This window comes from Giraffa tippelskirchi, chromosome 7 (genome assembly GCF_054371585.1).
Source record: "Giraffa tippelskirchi isolate mGirTip1 chromosome 7, T2T-mGirTip1v1.2.pri, whole genome shotgun sequence".
In the NCBI taxonomy this organism is placed as follows: domain Eukaryota; kingdom Metazoa; phylum Chordata; class Mammalia; order Artiodactyla; family Giraffidae; genus Giraffa; species Giraffa tippelskirchi.
Window position 1 is genome coordinate 159,000,658 of NC_137281.1, and position 24,682 is coordinate 159,025,339.

General features: G+C 47.7%; 1 protein-coding gene across 1 annotated transcript in view; it reads right to left on the reverse strand.

The window, feature by feature from the left end:
* Positions 1-24,428, reverse strand: part of KCNK10 (potassium two pore domain channel subfamily K member 10) — a 145,166-nt gene extending 120,738 nt beyond the window's left edge. The window contains exon 1 of the mRNA XM_081510321.1: positions 24,377-24,428. Within this exon, the coding sequence (XP_081366447.1) occupies positions 24,377-24,428 (52 nt within the window). The remainder of the gene's footprint in view (positions 1-24,376) is intronic.
* Positions 24,429-24,682: the final 254 nt, after the last annotated feature.

Consider the following 24,682-nt stretch of genomic DNA (forward strand, 5'->3'; position numbering starts at 1 on the left):
GAGCGGCCCCCCCGGGATGCACGAAGGGCGACTGATACCACCCAGGGAGAACCAGACAGAGACCAGGGCCCTCCAGTCCAAGTGCCTGGGCAGCCAGTCGTTTAGAGGGAGAGCTTCGGAGAAGCTGAGGAGTGACCGCAGGGGTGAAAGCAAACCCAGAGGAAAGGATGCCCCCAAAGCAAGCAATGGAAGTGACGTGCTTCTAGAAGGAGGGAGTGGTCGACTGTCAAATCAGCCCTGAGGTGTCAAGGAAGAGGTGGCAGCTCCTCCTCCTTCCATGCTGCTGCTGCTGCTGCTAAGTCCCGTCAGTCGTGTCCGACTCTGTGCAACCCCATAGACGGCAGCCCACCAGACTCCCCCGTCCCTGGGATTCTCCAGGCAAGAACACTGGAGTGGGTTGCCATTTGCTTCTCCAATGCGTGAAAGTGAAGTCCCTCAGTCATGTCCAACTTGTAGCGACTCCATGGACTGCAGCCTACCAGGCTCCTTCGTCCATGGGATTTTCCAGGCAAGGGTACTGGAGTGGGGTGCCATTGCCTTCTCTTTCCTTCCATGCTAACAGACCTAATTTCACTTAAATGTTGGTTCAGTGGCAACACATTAAAAAAAAGTGGGCCCCTGATGCAGGGACTAAATCTTAACTGGTTCAAGCCAATAATAGTAATATCATTCCCCTTTGACAGGATTAGGGATTGATTTAAGGAGAAATAGGTTGTGGAGTCCCGAAGGGGAAAAGATGCTCCATAATAAAAAAAGAGAGATAAAAGGAAGAAGATCACTCCACTTCCTATGCTGTATTTAGACAACATAAGGCCTGCTGGAGCATTTGCAGCCCTTTTGCCACCATTAGGCGGCTTTTGCCAACATGATGAAGGGAGGCAGGGCAGGAAGCTGGACAAGCCTGGGTTCTTAGAGGCATTACAAAGCAACCTAGAAGCCCCCTTGAGATGAGAACTCTTTTAACAGTAAATGTCCATATTGTTTCAGCCTCTTTTCATGGGACATTCTGCAACATGTAGCTGAAAGCATCCTCACTGACACTTCAGATAAAATAACAGAAAGAGGAAGAGGATGCAACAGCTCCTTGCAACCCCCGGAAGGGCAGCCCCTGTGAAGTGGCGATGGTTAGAAAGAAGTGGTGAGGGAGTGAGCCCCTGACTGCAGACAGTTGTTTCCAGCAGTTTTGCTGTGACAGGTGTAAGGGAAATTAGGTGGTGGCTGGAGGGGATGTGGGGTCAAGGGGATGATGGGGCACTGAAGTATGTTTATATGTTAGTGGGAACGTTCAAGCAGAGAGGGGAAAACACGGGGTTCAGGAGAGGGAAGGAGAAGCAAAAGAGCGTATGTGGTGGGGGCCCTGGAATAAATGGAGGGCTTGGCCAGAGACAGGAGACATGCTTCACCCACAGAAGGATAAATGCAAGATGGCAGGTACAGGTGCCAGTGGGGAAGTGATGACCAATTGCTTCTCCTTTTTTTCAGTAATGTAGCAAATGCCCCAAATGTGAAATGCTTCTTTAGACCGATCAGAGGAGGCTCGGCCTCCCCTGTGAAGTCCATCCTGTCTTGTATTCTCAAACCCACCCTTTCAAACTCCCATGAAATTGTCTCTGTCTCTTCTGGAGTATGTAGCTTCTCTGGTGTCATAGTTTGAAACCCCTGTGCCACCAGAATGGAGACTCCTGGAGGGCAGGAAGCATCTCTTAACATCTCAGAACCTACCACAGAGCCTGACACACGTGTCTAATAAATATGTTGAATAGAAGTAGAGTCTTAATGCACTGGGGTAAAAAAAGAAAGTCAACCCTTATTAGTCACAGATTCCACATAGGCAAATTCTCCTACTTGCTAAAATGTATTTATAACTCCCCAATCAATACTCATGGCACTTTCACAGTCATTCACAGACAGGTGCAGAGCAGGAAAAAAAAAAAAACTGAGTCTTGCAACACACATGTTCCTCACTGAGGTCAAACAAGGCAATGCTTTGCCTTCTCTGCATCAGTTCTCATTCTGCAAGCAAGTGTCCTTTTTGTGGTCTATTTAGTGCCACATTTTTCACATTTTTGTGGTTTTTGTTGGTCATTTCACTGCTTAAAATTGCACTCAAGCATACTGCTAAGTGGTGTCTAGTGTTCCTAAGTGCAAGGTTGGGATTGCCCTTGCAGAGAAAATATGTGTACTAGGTAAGCTTTCATCAGCCATGAGTTACAGTGCCAGGGGGCAAGAGCTCGGTGTGAATGAGTCAACGATATATCCTAAGTGAGATGTCTTTAAACAGAAACACACTTAAAACAAGGTTATGCATAGATCAGTGGACAGGAATGTGGTGACCAGAGGCTTGCAGGAACCTAACCCTAGATTTCCCCTAGAAGCAGTGGCTCCGTATTCACTAATTTGGTGCTTGCGGAGATTGTATACAACACAACTACTGCAAACGAGAATCAACTGTATTTCATTCTGCCATCTTCTGAGAAAGGGAATGATGGAAACAAAATGGTCTGATGAGGCTGAGATGAGGCTCATCAAGCCTTAGCTCTCTTTTCACGCTTTCTGGATTACTCACCACCACCAGGATTTGCCGCTAAAGAGAAAGCTGCTGATGAGCTGTAGACAGTGTCCCCTGAGAGTCTTTAGCTTGCCTGAGAAGCATCTTGGGGCCTTACCCTACCCTCTCACTCAAAGCCAGCTGGCCGGGGAACCAGGTAGAGAAGGAAGGGAAAGGTAAAACTCTACAATACGTCTTAATTTGGGTTCCCCCAGAAGCTGATCCTAAGATAAAAGACGTGAGCACAGAGGTTGTTGGGAAATGAAGAAAGCGCCAGTTGGGAAATGGAAAAGAGAGACGGAGATGAGAAGGCAGCCAAGGAAACCGATAGAAAGTACAGCATCAAGCCAGCTGTCACTACAGAAGAATGGAATTTTTTCCACTGCAGAACATATTCCTATTTTTTAGAACTTATTTATTCAGCTGCTCCAGGCCTTGATTGTGGCACCCGAGATTCGTCTTCACTGTGGAATGCAGGACCTCTGGCTGCAGCGTGCAAACCCTTAGTTGCTGCACGTGGGATCCAGTTCCCTGACCAGGGATCGAACCCAGGCCCCCTGCATTGGGAGCAAGGGGTCTTAGCCTCTGCACCACCAAGGAAGTCCTAAGCAGAATACACTCCTGACTTATCCCACCCAAGCCTGAGGGACCTGGGGTATTTCTCTAACATCTCCCATCAGTCATTGGTCAAGAGCTGCTCTTGGAGCGCTGTAATTCTCCTGTACTTTCTGCCTTCCACGGAGCAAGAAAGTAGACTCGTTAAGCTGTTGTTGCTGTTGTTGTTGTTGTTCAGTCGCTCAGTTGTGTCCAACTCTTTGCAGCCCCGTGGACTGCAGCACGCCAGGCTTCCCTGTCCTTCACAAGGTCCCAGAGTTTGCTCAAATCCGTGTCCATTGAGTCGGTTAAGGGAAAAGGCCAAAAGAGGAAGGACTGGCAGTCAACGTCATCCAGTTTGCACTGAGAGGGTGAGGGTGGGCACTGACGTGTCTGCCACATCACACAAGGCTCAGAGTCTCACCCTGAACTGGCGTGGGGCTGCTTCCGTGAGAAATCTACCAAACAAGCACCCCGAGACTCCTGGGGTCTCGGGCACTTTCAGCAAGTTTCTAAATAGAAGATCGCGTCCTACTAAGTCAACGTGAGATTTCATGGTGTTTCTAAAGGAACCTGGAGGTGATACATAAGGTCCTATTCCTTCTCCTTTGGAGGAAGCAAGATGGCAACCTCACTCACACTTTCAGGGGTCACACAGGGCCTTTTCCCTAGAATCGGATGTGAGAGGACAGCGAGACAAGCAGTTTGGGGGAAACGTGGGGGTCCTGAACTTCACAGGGTGTGCTGCCTCACTGCCACAGACTCGGTGGGCCCCCAGGGAACACGCAGCAGAGACCCCGTGCCTGCCCAGAGCCGGCTGGCACAAGGCCTCGCCCTCCTGCAAACAGCTCTGCCCCCCACCCCAGTGCTGCCAAGCCTCTCGCGGCTCAGGAACAGCCCGGGGCAGGGAGGGGAGAGGTTTGATGGCTCTCCTCCACGATCAAAGGAGGCGAGAAAGACAACCTTCCCTCCCTCCCATCAGGTGTCTGGGTTGATGGGCTCTAAATCCAGAAAACATATTTCTCCCTTCATTTTCACGTCTATAACTTTCCCAGTTCAAGTCACAACACTTGAGAAATGGACCAAAGAATTAGATTGGCCAACATCAAGTCAAACAAGCCACCGTGTGGATGTCCAGCTGTGAAATCATGTCCTCTTCCATCAGGTGGGTGAAGAATATCTGGGTCCTGGGAGTCCTCCCAGGACCATAGCAACGAGCAGGGGCCAGGCCAGGGGCCCAGGGCATCCACACTTGGCGGGACACACGCCTCTCCCTGGAGACAGTGTTCCGCATGATGCAGACGGTCAATCAAAGGACAGCATGTGGACAAGCAGAGAATGGCCCTGGATGCAACACAGACCTGGACGCAAACCCAGCTCAAGCACTGTCCACTTGGGTGGCCATGAGCAGCTTTGGTTTCTGCGTCTTCAAAATGGACCTAATATTATGTGTCTCAGGTGACCGACATTCATTCAAAAATAGACATGGATGCCACAACATGAATGACTCTTAAAGAAATTACATTGTGAAAGAAGCCAATCACAAAAAGCCACATGTTATATGATCCTATTCATACAAAATCCAGGAGACAGAAAGAAGATTAGCGATTGCCTTGGGCTGGGAGAGAGTGAGGGAAATTAGGGAGGGACAGCTGATGGGATGAGGTTTCTTTTTTGAGGGATTCAGAAAATCTAACATCATATAGAGGTAACCATTGCACAACAGAGTAAAAACCACTGAACTGTGCATTTTAGATGTCATTTTTATATTATGTAAATTATATCTTAATAAAGCTGGTTTGGAGGGCTTCCCCGGCGGCTCAGTGGTCAAGAATCTGCCTGCCAGTGCAGGAGACACCGGAGAGTCACATTGGATCCCTGGATAAGGTAGATCCCCTGGAGAAGGAAATGGCAACCCACTCTAGTGTTCTCGCCCGGGAAATCCCATGGACGGAGGAGCCTGGTGGACTACAGTCCACGGGGTCGCAGAGTCAGACACAACTGAGCGACTAAGCACGCACACACACACACACACACAAGGGTGTCAACTAGGAAAACAAGCAAAGTGACCCAGGCTGCAGTGAAGAATATGCTCTGTCTTCGGTTATACGCCAAGGCACTGCCCTTGATGCAGACCCTCAGTAAACGGGTGCTGCCAGTCACAGCATCACCACCATCGATTAGGGGCCTCTTGTGCGCCTGGCACTGGGCTCCACCCTTTCTGCACATCATCTCATTTAAGTCTCACAAGACCGAGGGGATGGGTGCTGCAATCCTCCTGGTTCTCAGGTGGACAGAGCTGGGGCAGGGGAAGTCTGAGCTCTCATACACTTTCTCATGACACACCCCTCACCTCCAGCAGCAGCATGTTATCAGCACCAGCCATCACCAGGCAGGGGTCCCTCAATCGCTAGAACTGGTTTAAAACAGAGCAGAAAGCTCCATTAGCTGCCGCAGGGCTTAGCCCTCATGACCCAGACTAGCATACTTGACTCTCAGTCTGCCCAGTATCCCAGATGTAGCAAAGAGACCGCCAGACTCACAACAAACCAACCAGAGCCCTAATATCCCCCTATTCAGAAGACACAGGCTTCCCTGGTGGCTCTAACAGTAAAGAATCTGCCTGCAATGCAGGAGACTCGGGTTCAATCCCTGGGTCAAGAATATCCCCTGGAGAAGGAAATGGCAACCCATTTCAGTGTTCTTGCCTGGAGAATCCCATGAACAGAGGAGCCTGAAGGGCTATAGTCCAAAGGGTCACAAAGAGTTGGCCACAACTGAGTGACTAATTTTTACTCTCTTTTTCAGAAGACATGTAAATGTAGATACTTTGGAAATTATGTGTAGCAAAAAGTTCCCATCTGCCAGAGAGAAAGGGAGATTATTTAAGAATCTAACATTTCAACCTCTTGCAGTTCCTCTGAGATTAATTTACATGTCATCATCACCAGGGAAACTCAAACTCCAGTCAGGTTCCAGTGATCCACAGACAAGCCACAGAGCCCTAATTAACAAAGGTGTTCTTAACAAAATTTCCATACAAACTAGGCGGTTCTAAGGCTCTCTTTGAAATCACTGCATGTTCTAACAGAATGTTGCTGACTTGTACAGGATCAACACTCATTCCCTAGGAAATTAACAGACTAAAAATTTTTTTCAAAGAGTAATGTAACATCAGAATGATCTTATTTCCAACCTACCGCATAGCACAGGGGTGAAAAAAGAAGGCACAGTCTGTTTTCAGAACATATACTAAGTTAACCATAAAAACGCATTTCAATATACAGTAGGTATAGACAAAAAATGCTTGATTCCACTTTTAAGAGGTACCTAGAATAGTCGAATTCGCACAGTCAGAAGGAACACTGGTAGCTGCCAGGGGCCAGGGAGCAGGGGGAGGGGGAATGGGGACAGTTTCGTTTCGGAAAGTGAGAAACTCAGGAGATGATGATGGTGGGAATTGCACAAGGTAAATGAATGTACTTGCTACCACTGAGCTGTACAGTTAAATATGGTTCAAACAGTATGTTTTATATTACGTGGCTTTTCCCACAATTAAAAAAATTAAAAAAGAAATGTCCTCATTTTCACCCTTAGCATAAAAACTTTTAAGCCCTTCTTTACTTGTTAAATGCAAGCCTGAGAGAGATTTCTGAGATGTGCAGGGAACTGACCTGAGAGTCTTAAGAAATGTTGGGCGCTCTGGCCAGGCAGTGAGTTTCAGGAGGGCAGGAAATCTATGTTGTTCTCTTACCTCCAGGCCTGGAGTAGTGCCAGGCACAAGGAAGGCGCCCAGTAAATATTACTGAATAAATGAATGGATGTCTTCTCCAAGAGGCTGAATATACACCCAAGTCCATACTTGTTATAGATTACAGAGGATTTAGCTTGAAATCTCAGAACCAATATGCTCCAGGCTCTGAAAGAGCTGTGTCGCTATTGTTCAGTCACTCAGTCATGTCCAACTTTACAGTCCTATGGACTGTAGCCCTCCAGGCTTCTATCCATGGAATTCTCCAGGCAAGAATACTGGAGTGGGTAGTCATTCCCTCCTCCAGGGGATCTTCCCGACCTAGGGATTGAACCCAGGTCTTCTGCATTACAGGCAGATTCTTTACCATCTGAGCCACCGGGAAATCCCTTGCTGTTGCTGTTCAGTCTCTCAGTCCTGTCCCTATAGCCCTTCATTATTTATTCTTCCCAAAAGGAGAGAAACAAAAGCCTCTCCCCTGGTGCCGCACAACAGAGGTTAAGATAAGGGTGCAAAGGCGGGCTGTGTTCCTCTTTGCCGGCTGAGAAAACCACCTGACCTCTCTAGACTCCAGCCTTTTCCTTTGAGAAGCTGCAGAGAGTTTGTTGCTGCTGTTTGGTCACTAAGTTGTGTCCAGCTCATTTGTGACCCCATGGAGACTGTAGCCTGCCAGGCTCCTCTGTCCGTGGGGTTCTCCAGGCAAGAATCCTGGAGTGGGTCGCCATGCCCTTCGCCAGGGGGTCTTCCCCACCCAGGGATTGAACTCATGTCTCTTACATGGATGCTGTAGGCGGTCCGCTGGTCACGGGAAGCAGTGCCGGGGCTCAGCTGTAGACAGGGGCTTGGGGGCTCCCCAAACCCCACCCCCTGTGGCTGTTGGCTTCCCTTCTCTTTAGAACTGAGTCTGAATGCAGAGATTATTACCAGAGAAGCAGGCATTCACGGCCTGCAGAAGCTGCGTTCTCACCCTGCCTGTTCATAGCCTCTCATTAATTCAGGCTTTGGGGAGGCCCTCCAAGCTGAGGCCACAAGGACTTGACAAGCAGGGGGTCCCATTATAGTCACAGGAGAAATACCCCAATGTCACAATGTCCCCCCATGCTCCAGGAACAAAGTGGCAGCGGGTGAGGAGGACATGCTGGCAATTTTTATTAGGCCCATTATGCTAAACTGATGGCTGAAAGCTTCCAAAAGGTGTTTGAAGTACAAAATACTGGCTGTGCCGTGAGTTTTTGGTGTATTGATTCACTGACTCCAGATATGTAAATGATCACAGAATCAAAAGCCATGCAACAAAGCCCAGGAAAAGATTATATTCACAGAGATTGAAAATGCAGCTGCCATTGCTTTAAGATAGAATACATCTCCCACCCTCCCCCCCCCAAATAAAATAGAAAAAGATACCCTTCTCATTTGCAAGCAGAAGTTAGGGAACGGTTGTCATAAATGAAAAAGACCGAGAAAAGTTTTTCTCCTGTCTAAATGTTTTTCAAGAATTCCCATGATTCCTATAAGAAGACAGAGTCCCCCATGCAAGTTCACCACCCTATGTGCCCGGCACATAGCAAGGATCCTCTACAAACATTTGCTGATTCAATCATTCTATTACAAATGATATTCATTTATAAGTGATTTAAATCATATTTAAAAACACAAATCTGGGGACTCCCTGGTGGTCCAGCGATTAAGACTTCGCCTTCCAGTGCAGCTGGTGTGGGTTCAATCTCTGTTCCCAGAGATAAAATCCACATGCCTCATGGCCAAAAAACCAGAACATAAACATCAGAAGCAACACTGTAACAAAGTCAGTGAAGACTTCAAAATGGTCCACATCAAAATAAAAAAATCTTGAAAAAAAAAGTTTAAAACAATACAAATCTGATCGTGTCATCCCTCCTACTTCAAACTATTCTGTGCCTTCCCATTATTCTCAGGAAGAAAAACTGCTTCCCAGGACCTACTATCCCCTACATACTCCCGCTATCCTCACGCCCCCGCGGGCCGTATCTCACACTCTAGTCAGGATCACGATCCAGGTTTCCTGGCCAGAGACTAGTAGTCTTTTTACTGTGCCTCGCTGGCTTTCTCTGTTCTTATATAACACATCTCCCCAAATCGAAGATCTAAACCAGACGGTGAGCGGTGAGCGTTATTCAAAACACTGAGTGTCATGAGCCACCATCCTTACGCACGACTTCAATGAAATCTAAAATACGTTCACTACATAACCCTGCCTAATTTTTCAAAGTAAAAGCGGAAAGGTGGAGGAAATGATGTTGGTGTGGCTTGGTCTGGGTCATAATGAGTCAGCTGCAGGTCCAGAAATCGAAGGTGGGCACTGAGGAACTGAGGGGTCCCTCGGAAGCTAAGATCACCCGTGTAGAATCACCCTGGACGTCAGCCCCTGGTCAGGGGTGAGCCTGGGGGGCTCGCGGCAGAGGGTGGGGGGAGCTCGTGGGTGAAGGAAAGGAGCGGAAGGCAACAGAGCCAGGAGCGGGGACCACGCATGTCTGCGTCCTGGGAGCTTGCCAGCCCTTGGTTGCCATGGTTACAGACGCCCTGCGAGTCGGCTCCGGAATGCGACAGGCCCCTCGGGCAGCCTCATTCAATCCGCTCCCACCCCGACCAGGGCCCCTCCCGGCCCTATTGTGGAAGCAGCGACGGACTCAACAAAGCCCAGGGCGGCACTCAAAAGACACCGTGCTCACCAGCCTCTGCCGGACACAGAAGAACTGTCCTCAGAATACAAAGTTGCCTCGGGAATAACCCGGGTGTTTGGCAACGTGGGAACCTCAAAGCCATCAAATGCATCCTGCTTCCTGGAAATCATTTTCCCTTCAAGAATGTGCAGAAAAAACAAGGTGGTTAAAAAAAATTAAAAAGCATGTTTACTCCAAGTAAGTCAGAGAGTGACTTCTCCCTGCGCACCGGGTCCATCACCACAAGCACCCCGGCCCGGTGACGAGCTACGTTCTGACTTGTGCTTCCCTCGCACACATCAGACACCCATTCCCTGACACATCCACTGCCCAGCCTGAAGGATGGCCTGTCCTGGCTTTATCCAAAGTGAAAGTGTTGGTTGCTCAGTCGTGTCCGACTCTTTGCGACCCCACAGACTATAGCCAACCAGCCTCCTCTGTCCATGGGATCCTCCAGGCAAGAATACTGGAGTGGGTTGCCTTTCCCTTCTCCAGGGGGTCTTCCCGACCCAGGGATCGAACCCAGGTTTCCAGCATTGCGTGCAGGCTCTTTACCACCTGAGCCACCAGGGAAGCCAGGCTTTGAACCTATAAAGGAAGAAGGCTGTCCAAGAAGGATGATCTGCAAAAGAAGTGGGTCCCGAGCTGCCCCCCTCAACCTCTGGTTTCACAGTGAGAAGAACGAGGGTGCATCACGTGGTTACTTTTTGGTAAAAACTTACCAGATCTACACGTAGCATGGTGCCCACAAAAGACAGGCTCAGAAGATGCTTTTTGAATCTGAAAAATCTGTATCTGCCTGGACTGGGTGGTATGCTGCAACCTACTGTAAGACCACATATTCCTATCTCATACAAATCATCATCAGGCTCGCTCTTTCTCAAATAACCTTTGGAGCAGTGGGTGATGAGAGGGGTAAATGAATTTCAATGAATCATGGTTGTCTGGGTAAGTGGGAAATGCAGGGTTAAATACAATCAACCCAGTTTCCGCCCTGCAGGCTTCTCAGGGAAGGCGGAGGAGGTGGACACAAGAACTCCAGCACTAACAGACTTCCAGCGTTCAGCCCACAGCTACAAGGTAACTTGGGCAAGTAGCTTAAGCTCTGCAGCCCTCAGCCTCCTTCTGCAGCCCTCAGCCTCCTCATTCAGAAGGCAGGGATAATCATCTCCTGTGTTTCTTTGGACTAGAAAAAGGACTACATGAGATGATGTCTCTCAAGCACTTTGCACAATACCCGGTGCTCAGTATGTGTTCAATAAGCTGAGCAGGAAATGCTTACGGTGATTTTTAAATATTTCCTCAAATTCTTTGACACTCTCTCCTTCCAAAGTGCACTTAATGACCCCTCCTCCCAAACGTGGTGGCTCACATCTCATGAAAGAAAGTGAAAGTGAAGTCGCTCAGTCGTGTCCGACTCTTTGCGACCCTATGGACTGTAGCCCGCCAGGCTCTTCCATCCATGGGATTTTCCAGGCAAGAGTACTGGAGTGGGTTGCCATTGCCTTCTCCAGGGGATCTGCTTGACCCAGGGATTGAACCGGGGTCTCCCGCATCTCATGAAAGAAGGAGTCAACAAATCCATTTGCGGCCACACAGATGGACCTTGAGAACATTATGCTAAGAGAAATAAGTCAGAGAAAGACGGATACTGGGTGATCCAACTTACGTGTGGAATCTGAAAAAGCCAGACTCAAAGAAACAGAGAAGAGGCTGGTGGCTGCCAGAGGCAGTGGGGTGGGGTGGGGAGCGGCAGGCTGGGTGAGGGTGATCAGGAGGCACAAACTGCCAGCCGTAAGATAAGTCCCAGGGATGTAACAGACGGCATGGTCATTACAGTTAACGATACTCTGATATGGGCCTCCCTGGTGGTCTAGTGGTTAAGAATCTGCCTGCCAATGCAGGGGACATGGGTTCGATCCCTGGTCTGGGAGGATCCCATGTGCCATGGAGCAGCTAAGCCCATGTCCCACACTGTAGAGCCCATGAGCCCCAGCTACTGAAGCCTACACACCTAGAGCCCATGCTTCAGAACAAGAGAAGCCCCTGCTCTCCGCAACAACTAGAGAAAGCCTGTGTGCAGCAAGGAAGAGTCAGGACAACCAAAAAAAAAAAAAGTAAATAAACAATACTCTGATATATATTTGAAAGTTGCTAAGAGAGTAGACCCTAAAAGTTTCCTCATCATAAAAAACTGTTAACTATGTGAAGTGATGCATGTTGACTAAACTTATTGTGGGAATCATTTGACAATAAAGATATCAAATCATTATGTTGTACACCTAAAATGAATACATGTTTTATGTCAATTATATCTCAATAAAACAAGAAGAAAAAACAAAGGCTATGGTAATAACAGTATGATTTATTTTTTAATTTTACATGACTTTATATTTAGAACCATTTTATGCACTATTAAAAAAAAAAAAAAAAACTCACTCTGCTTTTAATATTCCTAAAAGCATGTTAACCAAAATCTTTATTTAGGAAGACTTAGGACATTATGCATCACTTTAAATACCTTCATTCTTTCAATAACTATTTAAATAAGTTTACCATTAGGGTTTCAAATGTCCTAATCATATCTAGTCTGTTCTCATTTAATATTTTATCAATTCCATTGTGTGCACACAGATTTCTGAGGTTAGGTCATAAAAGGCCTAACTTTGCTCTCTTGAAGGGCTTACTCTGGAAGAAGCTGGCCATGTTATGAGGACACTCAAGCCGCCTGTGGAGAGGTTCACAGAGGCAGGGAGTGAGGTCCCTCCCAATCACAGCGGCAATCTGCAAGTCATATGAGCAAGTCATCTCAGAGGCAGATCTCCCAGCCCTAGTCAAGCTCTCAGATGACAGCCAGCCCCAGACAACGTCTGACCACAACCAATAAGTGACCTCCAGCCAGACAACTCAGCTACGCCATTCCTGAATTCCTGATAGAGATAGTAAACACTGATCATTGGCTTAAGTCACTAACCGGTGGGGTCATTTGTCACACAGCAATACTAACTCTCCAGGAGGGAATGAGAACAACCACTCTGCAGTCTCACATGGCCAAGAAAACGTTTGCTTTTCCACGCAACATCTGGAAAGATCACTTGGGTCTCATCGAACACACTTTGAGAAATGTTGGTTGAGAACTTAGTTTATAAAGCTTGTTCACATTTATTATCTCATTTGATCATCTCAGCAAATGTGAAACAAATGTTACTGTGTTCTTTTATTTTTTTACCCAGGAGAAAACTAAGTCTCCAAAAGCTTAAGTGACTTGTTCAGGTTCACTTAGCTACTAAAACTGGTAGAACAATAACTCAGACTGAGTATTATGATTCCAAGCCATGTTTTTTCTTTATTATTTTCTCTGGTTCAGTGAGAACCCTAAGTGTTTTAAACTTGGGATAAGAATATGAGAAGCCTTGGGACTTCCCTGGTGGCCCCGTGGTTAAGACTTCACAGCCCCAATGCAGGGGGCCCCAGTTCGATCCTTGGTCAGGGAACCAGATCCTACGTGCCGCAGTTAACACCCAGCACAGCCAAATTAAAAAAAAAAAAAAAAAACTATGAGAAAGAATATGGGGAGCCTAAAGAGTCCCCAAAAGGAGGGGGCTCTGTAATAGGAGACCCCCTCAGATGGTCTAGAGAATGAACCAGATGCTTCTGAAGAGCGTGAGCCTTCCCTGACTTCTGCAGAACAGGGGCCCCTGCAACCGTGATAACAAGGGAACGCGGGTACCACTCAGGGGCCCTTATTACCCTCCAGCACTCTTCTAAGAGCTCCGTGTATATCGCTTCATTTAATCTACATGACAAACAAAGGAAGTGTAGGCCGTCATCATCTCCACCTTACGGATGAGGAGACCGAATCACAAGAAACGAAGCAACTTGCCCAAATCAGCCACTGGTCAGTGACGGAGCTCAGACTGGACTCTCAGACAACCAGGGCATGAAGGCGTCTCATCAATCCATGCCCCAACTCTCTCCTTTTCCCTAAGATGGAAGAGCTGAGACTAGCACCTACAGCCTCCCACCCTAAGTTCCTGTGATGCGCTCTAGCCTAGAGTCTAGGTGAAATGGACAGAAGATACATTTATGCCTGTCCAGTTATCTTAAGGAGGCACATGCTGAACCATACTACTAAACTTCTTCCCATATGGCCTCAAATTCCACCATGAGGCATGAATCCCTTTGGCCAAAAGCAACATTCTCAGCTGGTGGAGTGAAGGTTCAATTGCCCAGTATCACATGACACTGAGCATCTCCATTCAGCCTGTCAGGCTCCTATCACCTTAAATTTGCTAAGTTACACTATCTTTATCCTGCTAACACATTTGATGTGTTATCTGGGGGACCCACAGGGCTGCTTACACATTAGAAACTCATTTTTCAGTAGTAAAATTGTTGCTAGCCAGAACGACAGAATTACAAATATCGGCATTTAAGCCCATTCTGCAAAGGTCACCATGACTTTCAGACTCTCCATCACTTGAGCAAATCTACACTGACTCACCAAGCATTTCTTTTTAAACTGCAAATACTACTGTTGCCCCTACATCAGGTAACTGGATGAATAAAAACTAGAACCCTTTGCATCAGAGATAGCAATTGAGATCAGAACTCTGTAGAACACAGGGTGGGGTGGGGGCGTGGAGCAGGGAGAATGAATGAAGGAAAAACGGAAGGGAAGGAGGGGTGGGGAGTTCCTGTGATCACACGTTTATGGCAACGTGGACTCTACTGATGATATACTTCGCCACCATTACACTTTGCTTCAAAGTTCCGTCCATGGAAAAAAGAAAGTAAAGTCATTGGTAGAATAGAAACCGGAGTTCCCTGAAGTCCTGCCCACCTACCCCTCCACACTGCCTCTTATGCCCACCCCGTCTGCCCCCCTGGCTCTGGGAATGAAGGAAAAGGAGAGTGTCATTCCCCTGGGACCACCCCTCCCCGTGCCAATGGTTCTGGTCCTCAACCCCCACGCCAACCCTACATGGACGGTGAGGGCATCAGCCTCATTCTTCAGTTCACAGTACTCAGTCCCAGACACTTACAAGGGAAAAAAAGAAAAATTTCAAACTGTGTCTGCAAACCACAGATAGACATTTTAGGAAGTAAAGATGGGGTTTTGTTTCTCCATCCTGGGTGCCAGTAACGAGCCTGACACAGTCAAGAGCCCGCCGAGAGGACCACTAGGAACAGAGCCCCAGGGTGGCTGGTCCGTTCGCCCTCTGCAGGAAAGCTGCCAGGAGGGGGGACCAGCATGGTCCTGGCGCCACGCTGGGGCAGATTCCATAACCAAGCCAGGCAGAGCCGAGTCTAACCCGAGCTGGTTCATCCAGAAAGTGCCCTTTATAACAGAACCTGAGTAGAGCGCAAGACGGTCACCTTTACCCACCTTCCAGCTTCAGCCAAAGATGTCCAAACTGAGGCTTCCTAGTTGGCTTTCAGTAAAACGGTTTTCATTCTATTTCATCATCAAACTCTCTAATTCCCCATGGACTAAAAGTAAAATGATTCCACTACCTCAAAAAAGGCACATTTGAGACTTCCCTGGTGGCCCAGTGGTTAAGACTCTGCACTCCCACTGCAGGGGGGGTCTGACCCCTGGTCTGGTCAGGGAACTAAGATCCTAGCATGCCATGCGGCATGGCCAAAAACAAACAATTTTTTTTTAAGTATTAACAGACTTAGAGAATGAACTTACAGTTACAGGGGGAAGGGTGGGGGAAGGGATAGTTAGGGAGTTTGAGATCGATGTGTATACACTGCTACATTTACAATGGATAACCAGTAAGGACCTACTGTGTAGCCCAGGGAGCTCTGCTCAGTTCTGTTCTGTGGCAGCCTGGATGGGAAGGGAGTGTGAGGAAGAATGGATATATGTCTAAGTATGGTTGAATCACTTTTCTGTGCACCTGAAACTATCACAACACTCTTAATAGGCTATAGGCTAATAGAAAATAAAAGTTTGTCTTTTTAAAAAGACAGACAAAGGTAAAAAACAAAAATAAGAATTAAAAACAAGAGTGTGTGTGTGTTTTGTTTTTTTTAAAAAAAGGTAGAATTTACTTTTTTTTGGCCAACAGTGGGTCCCTAGCACCGTGCTGACATTAAAAATCATTATCTCGGCTGTGGGTGAAATTTCCCAGTTTGGGACAAGATGTGGTTTGTATTTTTTAAATGCATCAGATTTAAGTTGATGCTCATAAAGAGCCTGCTATGGACTGAATTGTGTCCTTCCCCCAAGAAAAAAATATTCGTATGTTGAAACCTAAATCCCAAATGCCACTGAATTAGTAGTAGGGCCTTTAGGAGGTAATTAACATCAAGTGAGATCTTAAGGGTGGGGCTCCCATTCAATAGGGCTGGTGCCCTTTAAGAAGAGACCTCAGGGCACAGGAAGGTAAAGCAAGGAGGTGGCCTCTTGCAGCCCTGGAAGGGAGCTCTCACCAGACACCAACCTGCTAGAGCCTTGATCTCAGAGTTCCAGTCCTCAAAACTGTGAGAAAATAAATTTCTGTTGTTTCAGCCACTCAGTGTAGGATCTTTTCCTGTGACAGCCTGAGCAGACTCACATGGAGCCAAAGTGCAGATGTTTCAGAAGCAGAGTGGGATGGCAAAGTGAGCCTGCCCGGTCTTCATCCTACCCAGTGATCGCCAGAATCGGCACAAGACTGGCGCTCCTCTGGAAAAGAACCTGAGCCAAACCTGGGCCCGCATCCACTTTGGAACATCTTCCCTCTTTACTTTCTAGGATAATTGTGCTGATTCTGGCATATTACTAATCCCATTTGGAAAGCTGATCTCCTGAAAGTTGGATATTAATTCAACATAGATTATTTTCACTCCAGAAAATCTAAGCAATACAAATGTGTGTTTGGAAACACATTAATAAAGACAGCACTCCATCCGTCTTACAGGTTGAGCGTGGCTCATATTCACAAGGGACCGAATTCTCTTTTGAACCAAGAGCGCAGAAGTGAGATCCAAGGCTCTTCCATTGAACTCACGGGTCAAAGGGTCTTCAATAGAACTCAGCCAGTGCAAGTACAACCTGCAGAAAACCACCATCAACCCTAAGGGCTCACTGATCAACCAAAGGCCTTCTTTCTCTAAATCTCTCCAAGAAATCTGTGAATACGCTTTTGGATCAGAAAGAATGATAGAGCGTGGAATGGACAAAAATCCCAGAAGGGAAGAACGCATGAGGGAAACTGCCCTGCACATAAGCATGAGAGGCCTGGGTTGGCACTGCCCGTTTGCAGCCTTAGGCCCCCAAAGACTTGTTCTATTCCCATCAGTAGTAAATCTAAGACTCCAATATTGACAAAAATAGGGCTGTTTAAAGAACAAATGAGATCATTTGTAAAAAGCGTTCTGTAAACTGAAAGGCAATACACACATACAATACAGGCCTCTCTGGAATTTTGTGTTAAACTATTCACTAAAAATGCAGCTTAAAAAAAAAAATCCAGCTCTGGCTCTCAGGCTCTAAGGCCTTGCTTCTGTCTTTGTTGTTATTGTTGTTTAGTGGCTAAATTGTGTCTGACTCTTTTGCCACCCCCATGGACTGTATCCTGCCAGGCTCCTCTGTCCATGGGATTTTCCAGGCAAGAATACTGGAGTGGGTTGCCGTTTCCTTCTCCAGGGGATCTTCCTGACCAGAGATCGAACCCGAGCATCCTGCATTGGCAAGTGGGTTCTTTACCACTGAGCCACCAGGGAAACTCTGCTTCTTTCTCAAATGGATTTAAATACCCAAAGAGAGCTGCGCGTCAATGGCCAATATGTGCTAAACTATTCATGGGACACCAACCGAATCTTTGCCAGGCTACATCTGCTCACCTACCTGCCCCCTCCACCCTAACTCCTGGTGAAAAGGTGAACAGACAGAAAACAGTTTGCTGGAGGCTCTAGAGAGCTGGGCGCTTGCCAGGATGTGGGAATATCAGTGTCCTTCCTGATACCTCATCAGTTAGGGATATTACTATCCTATCGTTACTTGTCCTTTGCCACCTGTAGCTTAAAAGAGTGCTGGATAATATTCCATGGCATCCATGGGCCACATCTTCTTTTACCATTCCTCTGATGAAGGCCATTTAGATTATTTCCATGTTCTGGCTATTATAGATAGTGGAATATTACTCGGTCATGAAAAGGAAGAAAACTGTGCCAAGATATGCATGGACCTAAAGACTCACACAGAGTAATTGGAAAGAGAAAAGCAAGTATCGAATAGTAACATATATATGCAGAATCCAGAAAAATGGTACGGATGAACCTATTTACAAAGCAGAAATGGAGACACAGACGGAGAGAACAAACGTACAGACACCAAGAGTGGATGCAGGGCATAAACAGGAGATTGGAATTGCCATGTATGCACGATTAGGTATAAAATAGATAACCAATGAGAACCTACTCTGTAGCACAGGGAACTCTACCCAGTGCTCTAAATGGGAAGGAAGTCCAAAACAGAGCAGATATGTGTATATGCACAGATGATTCACTTTGCTGTACAGCAGAAACTAACATAACATTGTAAAGCAACTATACTGCAATTAAAAAGAAAAAGAGCGCTGAAATTTTCATCACGCTGGAAGTCTTCGAGACCCTCTTTGATCCATCCCTGTACCCCCTACATATATTCAGCAAAAGGTTATTGAGCCTCCACCATGGGCTGGGCACTTCCCAGGGCCTGGGGTTAAGACAGTGAACAGGGCAGGGAACATGCGTACCTCGGGGGCCCACCCACTAGACAGGGAGGCTGGCATTAAAGGTGACACATGAGCAAGTAAGATGGTTTCAGCTCACGAGGGGCATCGGGAAGACCGCTGAGCAGGGGACACAACGGAGGTGACGGGGCCAGGGAACGAGAGGCAAGGGTTTTCAACGCAACAGGGAAATCCCCACGAACAAGGTGATGTGTGAACTGAGACTGAGAGGACGGAAAGAAGCCAGCTATGCCAACACACAGTTACAAGCCACGCAAACTGCAAGTGCAAAGGTCCTGAGACAGGGGACTCATCTGATCTACTTGCAGAACAGAAGGAAGCCAAGGGGTCCAACGGTCAGATCAAGGGGAATGCTGAAGAAACAGGGTTAAAGAGGTCATGTCAATGGCCTCCCAGCACATGGACGGGAAGTGAAGCCCAGAGAGGCTCAGTGACCAGCCCAAAGGCACACAGCTAATTACAGCTACGGCTTCTTTTAGAAACTAATTCTTTTGCCCCACAACTCAGCTTTTCACACCATGATGATATGCTTGCCTCAAGCTATAGGGATAGTGTTTGCTGATCTTGTTGGTTTTTAAAAGATTTCAGCATACACAAAAGCAGCCAGTCAATCCCAGTTTTCAGAAGAACATCATCAACAAGATATCCCAACAATTTTAAATGCATGTAGGTTCTACTCTGAAAGCCAAGACTCAGTGCCCACCTCCTTTTGGGTGGGTCCTCCACAGTCACTGTGTGTTATAGGCTTAGCTTTACAAATATGGAGGAAGGCCAAAAGCTCACCAGAGCATAATCGTTTTACACTTAGGTCTTATTTCTGCACCTAAACCTCTCGACAGTGTTTTGCTTCATTCACCCAAGTGCAATCAAAACCAATCTGTTCTCAAACCACCTTCATTTTGGGCTATTAAGTTGTCAGGTAACAGGGCTGTAAGCAAAACATAATGACAACTTCCTTCCAAAATCTGTGAGCAGAGACACCTGAAGGTGCAAGCCTGTTCACACCCTGGGGGTGGTTTAGTCACTCAGTCGTGTCCGACTCTTGCAACCCCGAGGACTGTAGCCTGCCAGGCTCCTCTGTCCATGGCATTTCTCAGGCAAGAATACTGGAGTGGGTTGCCATTTCCTTCCCAACCCAGGGATCGAACCCAGGTCTCCTGCATTGCAGACAGTCTCTTTTCTGGCTGAGCCACCAGGGTAGCCCCCTTCATACCTGGATTCTAAGGAACTGCCCCTCCTCATTCCTATTATAACACTAGATTCACCTTCATCTCCCCCTTGCTAAACACATTCGGTCTGAGTGAGTGAAGTGAGTGAAGTCGCTCAGTCGTGCCCGACTCTTTGCAACCCCATGGACTGTAGCCCACCAGGCTCCTTCATCCATGGAATTTTCCAGGCAAGAGTACTGGAGTGGGTTGCCATTTCCTTTTCCAACATTCGGTCTACGCAAACCCTAAACAGCATATTAAAAAGCAGAGACGTTACTTTGCCAACAAAAGTCTGTCTAGTCAAGGCTATGGTTTTTCCAGTGGTCATGTATGGATGTGAGAGTTGGACTATAAAGAAAGCTGAGCACCGAAGAATTGATGCTTTTGAACTGTGGTGTTGGAGAAGACTCTTGAGAGTCCTTTGGACTGCAAGGAGATCCATCCAGTCCATCCTAAAGGAGATCAGTCCTGGGTGTTCATTGGAAGGACTGATGTTGAAGCTGAAACTCCAATACTTTGGCCACCTGATGCGAAGAGTTGACTCATTTGAAAAGACTCTGATGCTGGGGAAGATTGAGGGCAGGAGGAGAAGGGGACAACAGAGGATGAGATGGCTGGATGGCATCACCGACTCGATGGACATGGGTTTGGGTGGACTCAGGGAGTTGGTGATGGACAGAGAGGCCTGGCGTGCTGTGATTCATGGGGTCGCAAAGAGCCGGACACAACTGAGCGACTGAACTGAACTGAACTGAAACCCAAACTTCCAAAGAACAGACCCTATGCCTGTCCAGTGACCAGGGACTAAGCCCCTCCCCCAGAGGTGGACAGAGGGAGAATGTTTGGTTAGATGGGTTAATGGAGAAAGGGATGAGGTAGAAAGACCGACTCATTGCCTCCCTGCCCTCCTCCTCCCCTACGGCCCCCTCACCCTCTTCTCTCGTCTTCCTTGAAAGACGCTTCTCCAGTCCCTGAGTGCTGGGGTCCTCATCAGGTAGGAGACAGAGGCCCCAGCAACATAAGGGACAGGCGAGAAGAGGGCTCACAGTTTAATCTGACCACTAGCTGTGTGACCTCTGGTAAGTCATTTGACCTCGCTGTTTCTCACTTCCCTCACTTATAAAATTAGGATCATCTCTTTCTTCTACAGGCTTCCCTGGTGATTCAGTGGTAAAGAATCCGCCTGCAATGCAGGAGACTCAGGTTTGATCCCTGGGTTGGGAAGATCCCCTGGAAAAGGAAATGGCAACCTGCTCCAATATTCTTGCCTGGGAAATCCCATGGACAGAGGAGCCTGGAGGGCTACAGTCCCTGGGGTCACAAAACAGACAGGACCGCAACTAGACAACAACTTGCTTTTATTATTAAAAAACTGGGAATAGAACTGCCATATGACCCAGCAAACCCACTGCTGGGCATATACACCGAGGAAACCAGAATTGAAAGAGACGCGTGTACCCCAATGTTCATCGCAGCACTGTTTACAATAGCCAGGACATGGAAGCGGCCTGGATGTCCATCAGCAGACGAATGGATAGGGAAGCTGTGGTACATATACACAATGGAATATTACTCAGCCATTAAAAAAAATACATTTGAATCGGTTCTACTGAGATGGATGAAACTGGAGCCCATTATACAGAGTGAAGTAAGCCAGAAAGAAAAACAACAATACAGTATACTAATGCATATATATGGAATTTGAAAGATGGTAACGATAACCCTATATGCGAGACAGAATAAGAGACACAGATGCATAGAACAATTTTATGGACTCTGAGGGGGAAGGTGAGGGTGGGACGTTCTGGGAGAATAGCATTGAAACATGTATATTATCATATGTGAAACGGAACACCATTCCATGTTCGATGCATGAGACAAGGGCTCAGGGCCGGGGCAATGGGATGACCCGGAGGGATGGGATGGGGAGGGTGGTGGGTGGGGGGTCCAGGAAGGGGAACACATGTAAACCCATGGCTGATTCATGTCAATGTATGGCAAAAACTATTACAATATTGTAAAGTAATTAGCCCCGAACTAAAATAAATAAATTTATAAAAAAAAAAAACAAAAACTCAACATTCAAAAAACTAAAAAATAAATAAATAAATAAATAACAAGAAAAAAAAATACAGAAGACTGAATAAATGAGACTTCTGGTTAAATAATAAGAAATAATTTAATTAACAATTTAATTAATCATTAATAAATGTGCACTAGTTCTATACTGATATGAGATAGGGCACCCTCACACCCCACTCTCCTCCTGCCTTCACTCCCTGGCTAGGAAAGACAACCGTCACCCACACCTCCAGGAACAACTGTGCCTCAAGTCAGAGCACATTACTGGAGGCAGCTCAGCGGTGTCCCGATGGCAATCAAGTGTCAAGTGGGGACAGTAACACCACACCAACTACTGTGAGCATAACTATGAAATTCCACACATCAAACACCTGGCATGCAATGATTGCTCATTGAATGCTGCGACTTTTATTGCGGTCTTTTCATTTTTAGCACCATTGGTTGTGACCATAGGTGCTATTTGCTTGCTTCTTCACTGTTTCAGGCTATAAAATATGGAATTCATTTGTGTTTATCACTGTGACATAAATAGATAGAAGGATGATTATATAGAAATGTATTTTAAAAGCCATGGCAAGCTGCACAAAATCAGCCCTCCCTATCAGAGCTCCTTGAAAATCCTGATCTGATATTTTAGACAACTGCCCACTTGACCCACCTCCTGAATGACTCAGGGATGTCTCCCACTCACCAAGTCCTGGGCTGAACTCAGGAGATTTCCCTCGAGACTGGTCCTGCCTGCCCTCGCTCTTCCCGGTCATTCCAGCCACTCCACTCCACACTTGACTCACACAAAGCCTGTGCCCTCCCAGCTCCCCAGTCCCTCCATGGCTCCATCCCCACGGCCACCACTCCGGTCCACTCCACTACTGTGTCTGGTCCCTCACACCCACAGGAGCCACATAGCACTTGCTTCAAAACTTAGTGCAGATCATGTCACTTCTCAGCTTGAAACACTTCAGTGGCTAAAGATAAAAACTACTCTCCAACCCCACAATCCACAATTCTCCCCTACCTGCAACAACACCAGACTTTGGGATCCGAGTCTGTGGATTCACCAACCACGCCTCAAAACACATGCTCTCTCGCTCTCTGCTCCAGCCGTAGAAACCTGCTTTCAGTTCCTCAAACACACGTGCGCCCTCTGCCTCAGGGCCCTTGCACTTGCTGTTTCCTCTTTGGCAAGTCGCCCTCTTCGGTAGCCAGTGCACCCCTACATGTCCTGCAGTTCTCAGTACACGTGTCTGACCATCTTCCCTGACCACCCATCTCCCCTGGTTCTTGCCAGTCTCTTTCATCAGTCACTTTCTCAAACCCTAGATGCTCTTTTTCAGGAAACATACTGGAACACATGGAACAATATATAAACTTGTAATTATGCACTTTCTGTGCAATGATTGACTTAAGTCTCACTATAGACTCCAAGAAGACAGAGCTTTCTGTCTGTACCATTCTGACTGTATTTCCAGCACCTGGGACAGCATTTGGTTTGTAGTAGATATTCAAGGAATATGTTTTCAAAGGATTCCTGCCCCCACCCAAAAAAAGCAAACAAACAGACCGAAAAAGGCACAATTCCCTATTTCCAGAGATGGAGAGAGAAAATAGAAGGTCTGGGTTGTATTCAAGATAGAACAGCCCTGGTGTTGAGAATAGGCAATTAGCTCCTCACTCTGTCTTCAAGAACCCCGGCAATTCCTAAGACGTGTCCTCAACAATGACTGCGTTTCCTCTCTTCCAAACAGAAAAGAAGAAACGCACTGGTAATAAACACACACACAGATACACACACGTCAAGAAAATTTCAACCCCAACTCGCACAGAGGCGTTGTCTTGCCCAACTCAGCCTTCGGATGAGCTAAGAGAAGGGCTCGTCAAAGGCATGACAAAAGCAAGAGCATTCTTGTCAGAACTGGACAGGAGGTTTCAACTTGTTCGGTTGCAGTGATCGCTGAGGAGCAGCCTGAACATCTGTATGCTAGTCAGAGACGCAGAGGCCGACCCTCTGCACGCACAAATCTGTCTAAACCGCTCCCTTTTGAGACCAGGGAACACTGCCCAGCATTTGTAACAGCCTGTGCGCTACACTACTACTCGGGCTGGGGGCACACAACGCGCCCCCTCCCCGAGCCCTCAGCAGCCCCACCCTTCTGGAAAACCACCCCCACTCCCCCTTCTACTCCCATCGGAGCCAAACTCGCCGCCCGGTTTGGTGCTAAGACTGAGCAAAGATCGGGAAGGCCCCGAGGGGCTTCGTTATTCCGCGTGCCCCAGAGAAGGGCCACCTCCAGGGGCTGTTGCTGCGAGGCGCAGCCTCACTTGCTGCCAGGAAACCTTTCCCGCTGGGGACACCCCGGGCTGGCCGGGGAGCTCCAGGTCCAGGGGAAGGCACCCCACCCATCTTTGCCAGAGACAAAGATCAGCAGAAACAAAGGAGACACACACACACACACTAACACACACCAAGTCAGAAGCAAACACCGACACTGGCTGCAATCTCAAGCCAGACACCCCGCCTGGTGTGTCTTTAAATAGATGTTGAAACAGTCCAGGAGGGACAATGTTAGGGGACAACGGCAGGCGCGATTCGAGCCCGGCACCCACGCGGCCTCCGCCCGCCTCCCACCCGCCCTGCAGCCCCCAGGCGCGGTTTCCAGCCTCCGGACACACGCCGCCAGGAGCCTGGGTGCTTGCACTCCGGGAAGCGCGCGCACACGCCGCGGATGGAGGCAGGGCCAGCGCGGCCAGAAGTAGGAAATACCAACCTTTAGGATCCCAGTTCACCTGTTTTCTTGGAGTCTCGATTGGAAATTTCATTGCTCCGTTGCCCAGGAGGGGAGGGAAAGGAAAAGAATCGAAATAATAATAAAGTGCTGGAGCTTTACCAGCCTCGGTACGGCAGTCCAACACAACAGCTTCCAGGATGGGGGGCCTCGGGCTGGCTCGTGGAGGAACCCCCGAGAAAGACTAGCGGAGCACACTTGGCTGAGGAGCGAACGGGAGGCTGCTTGGGTGTTTGCACCGGTGGCGGGGCGGCCGGCAACCCCCCGCCCCGGGTAAAAGGAAAAGTG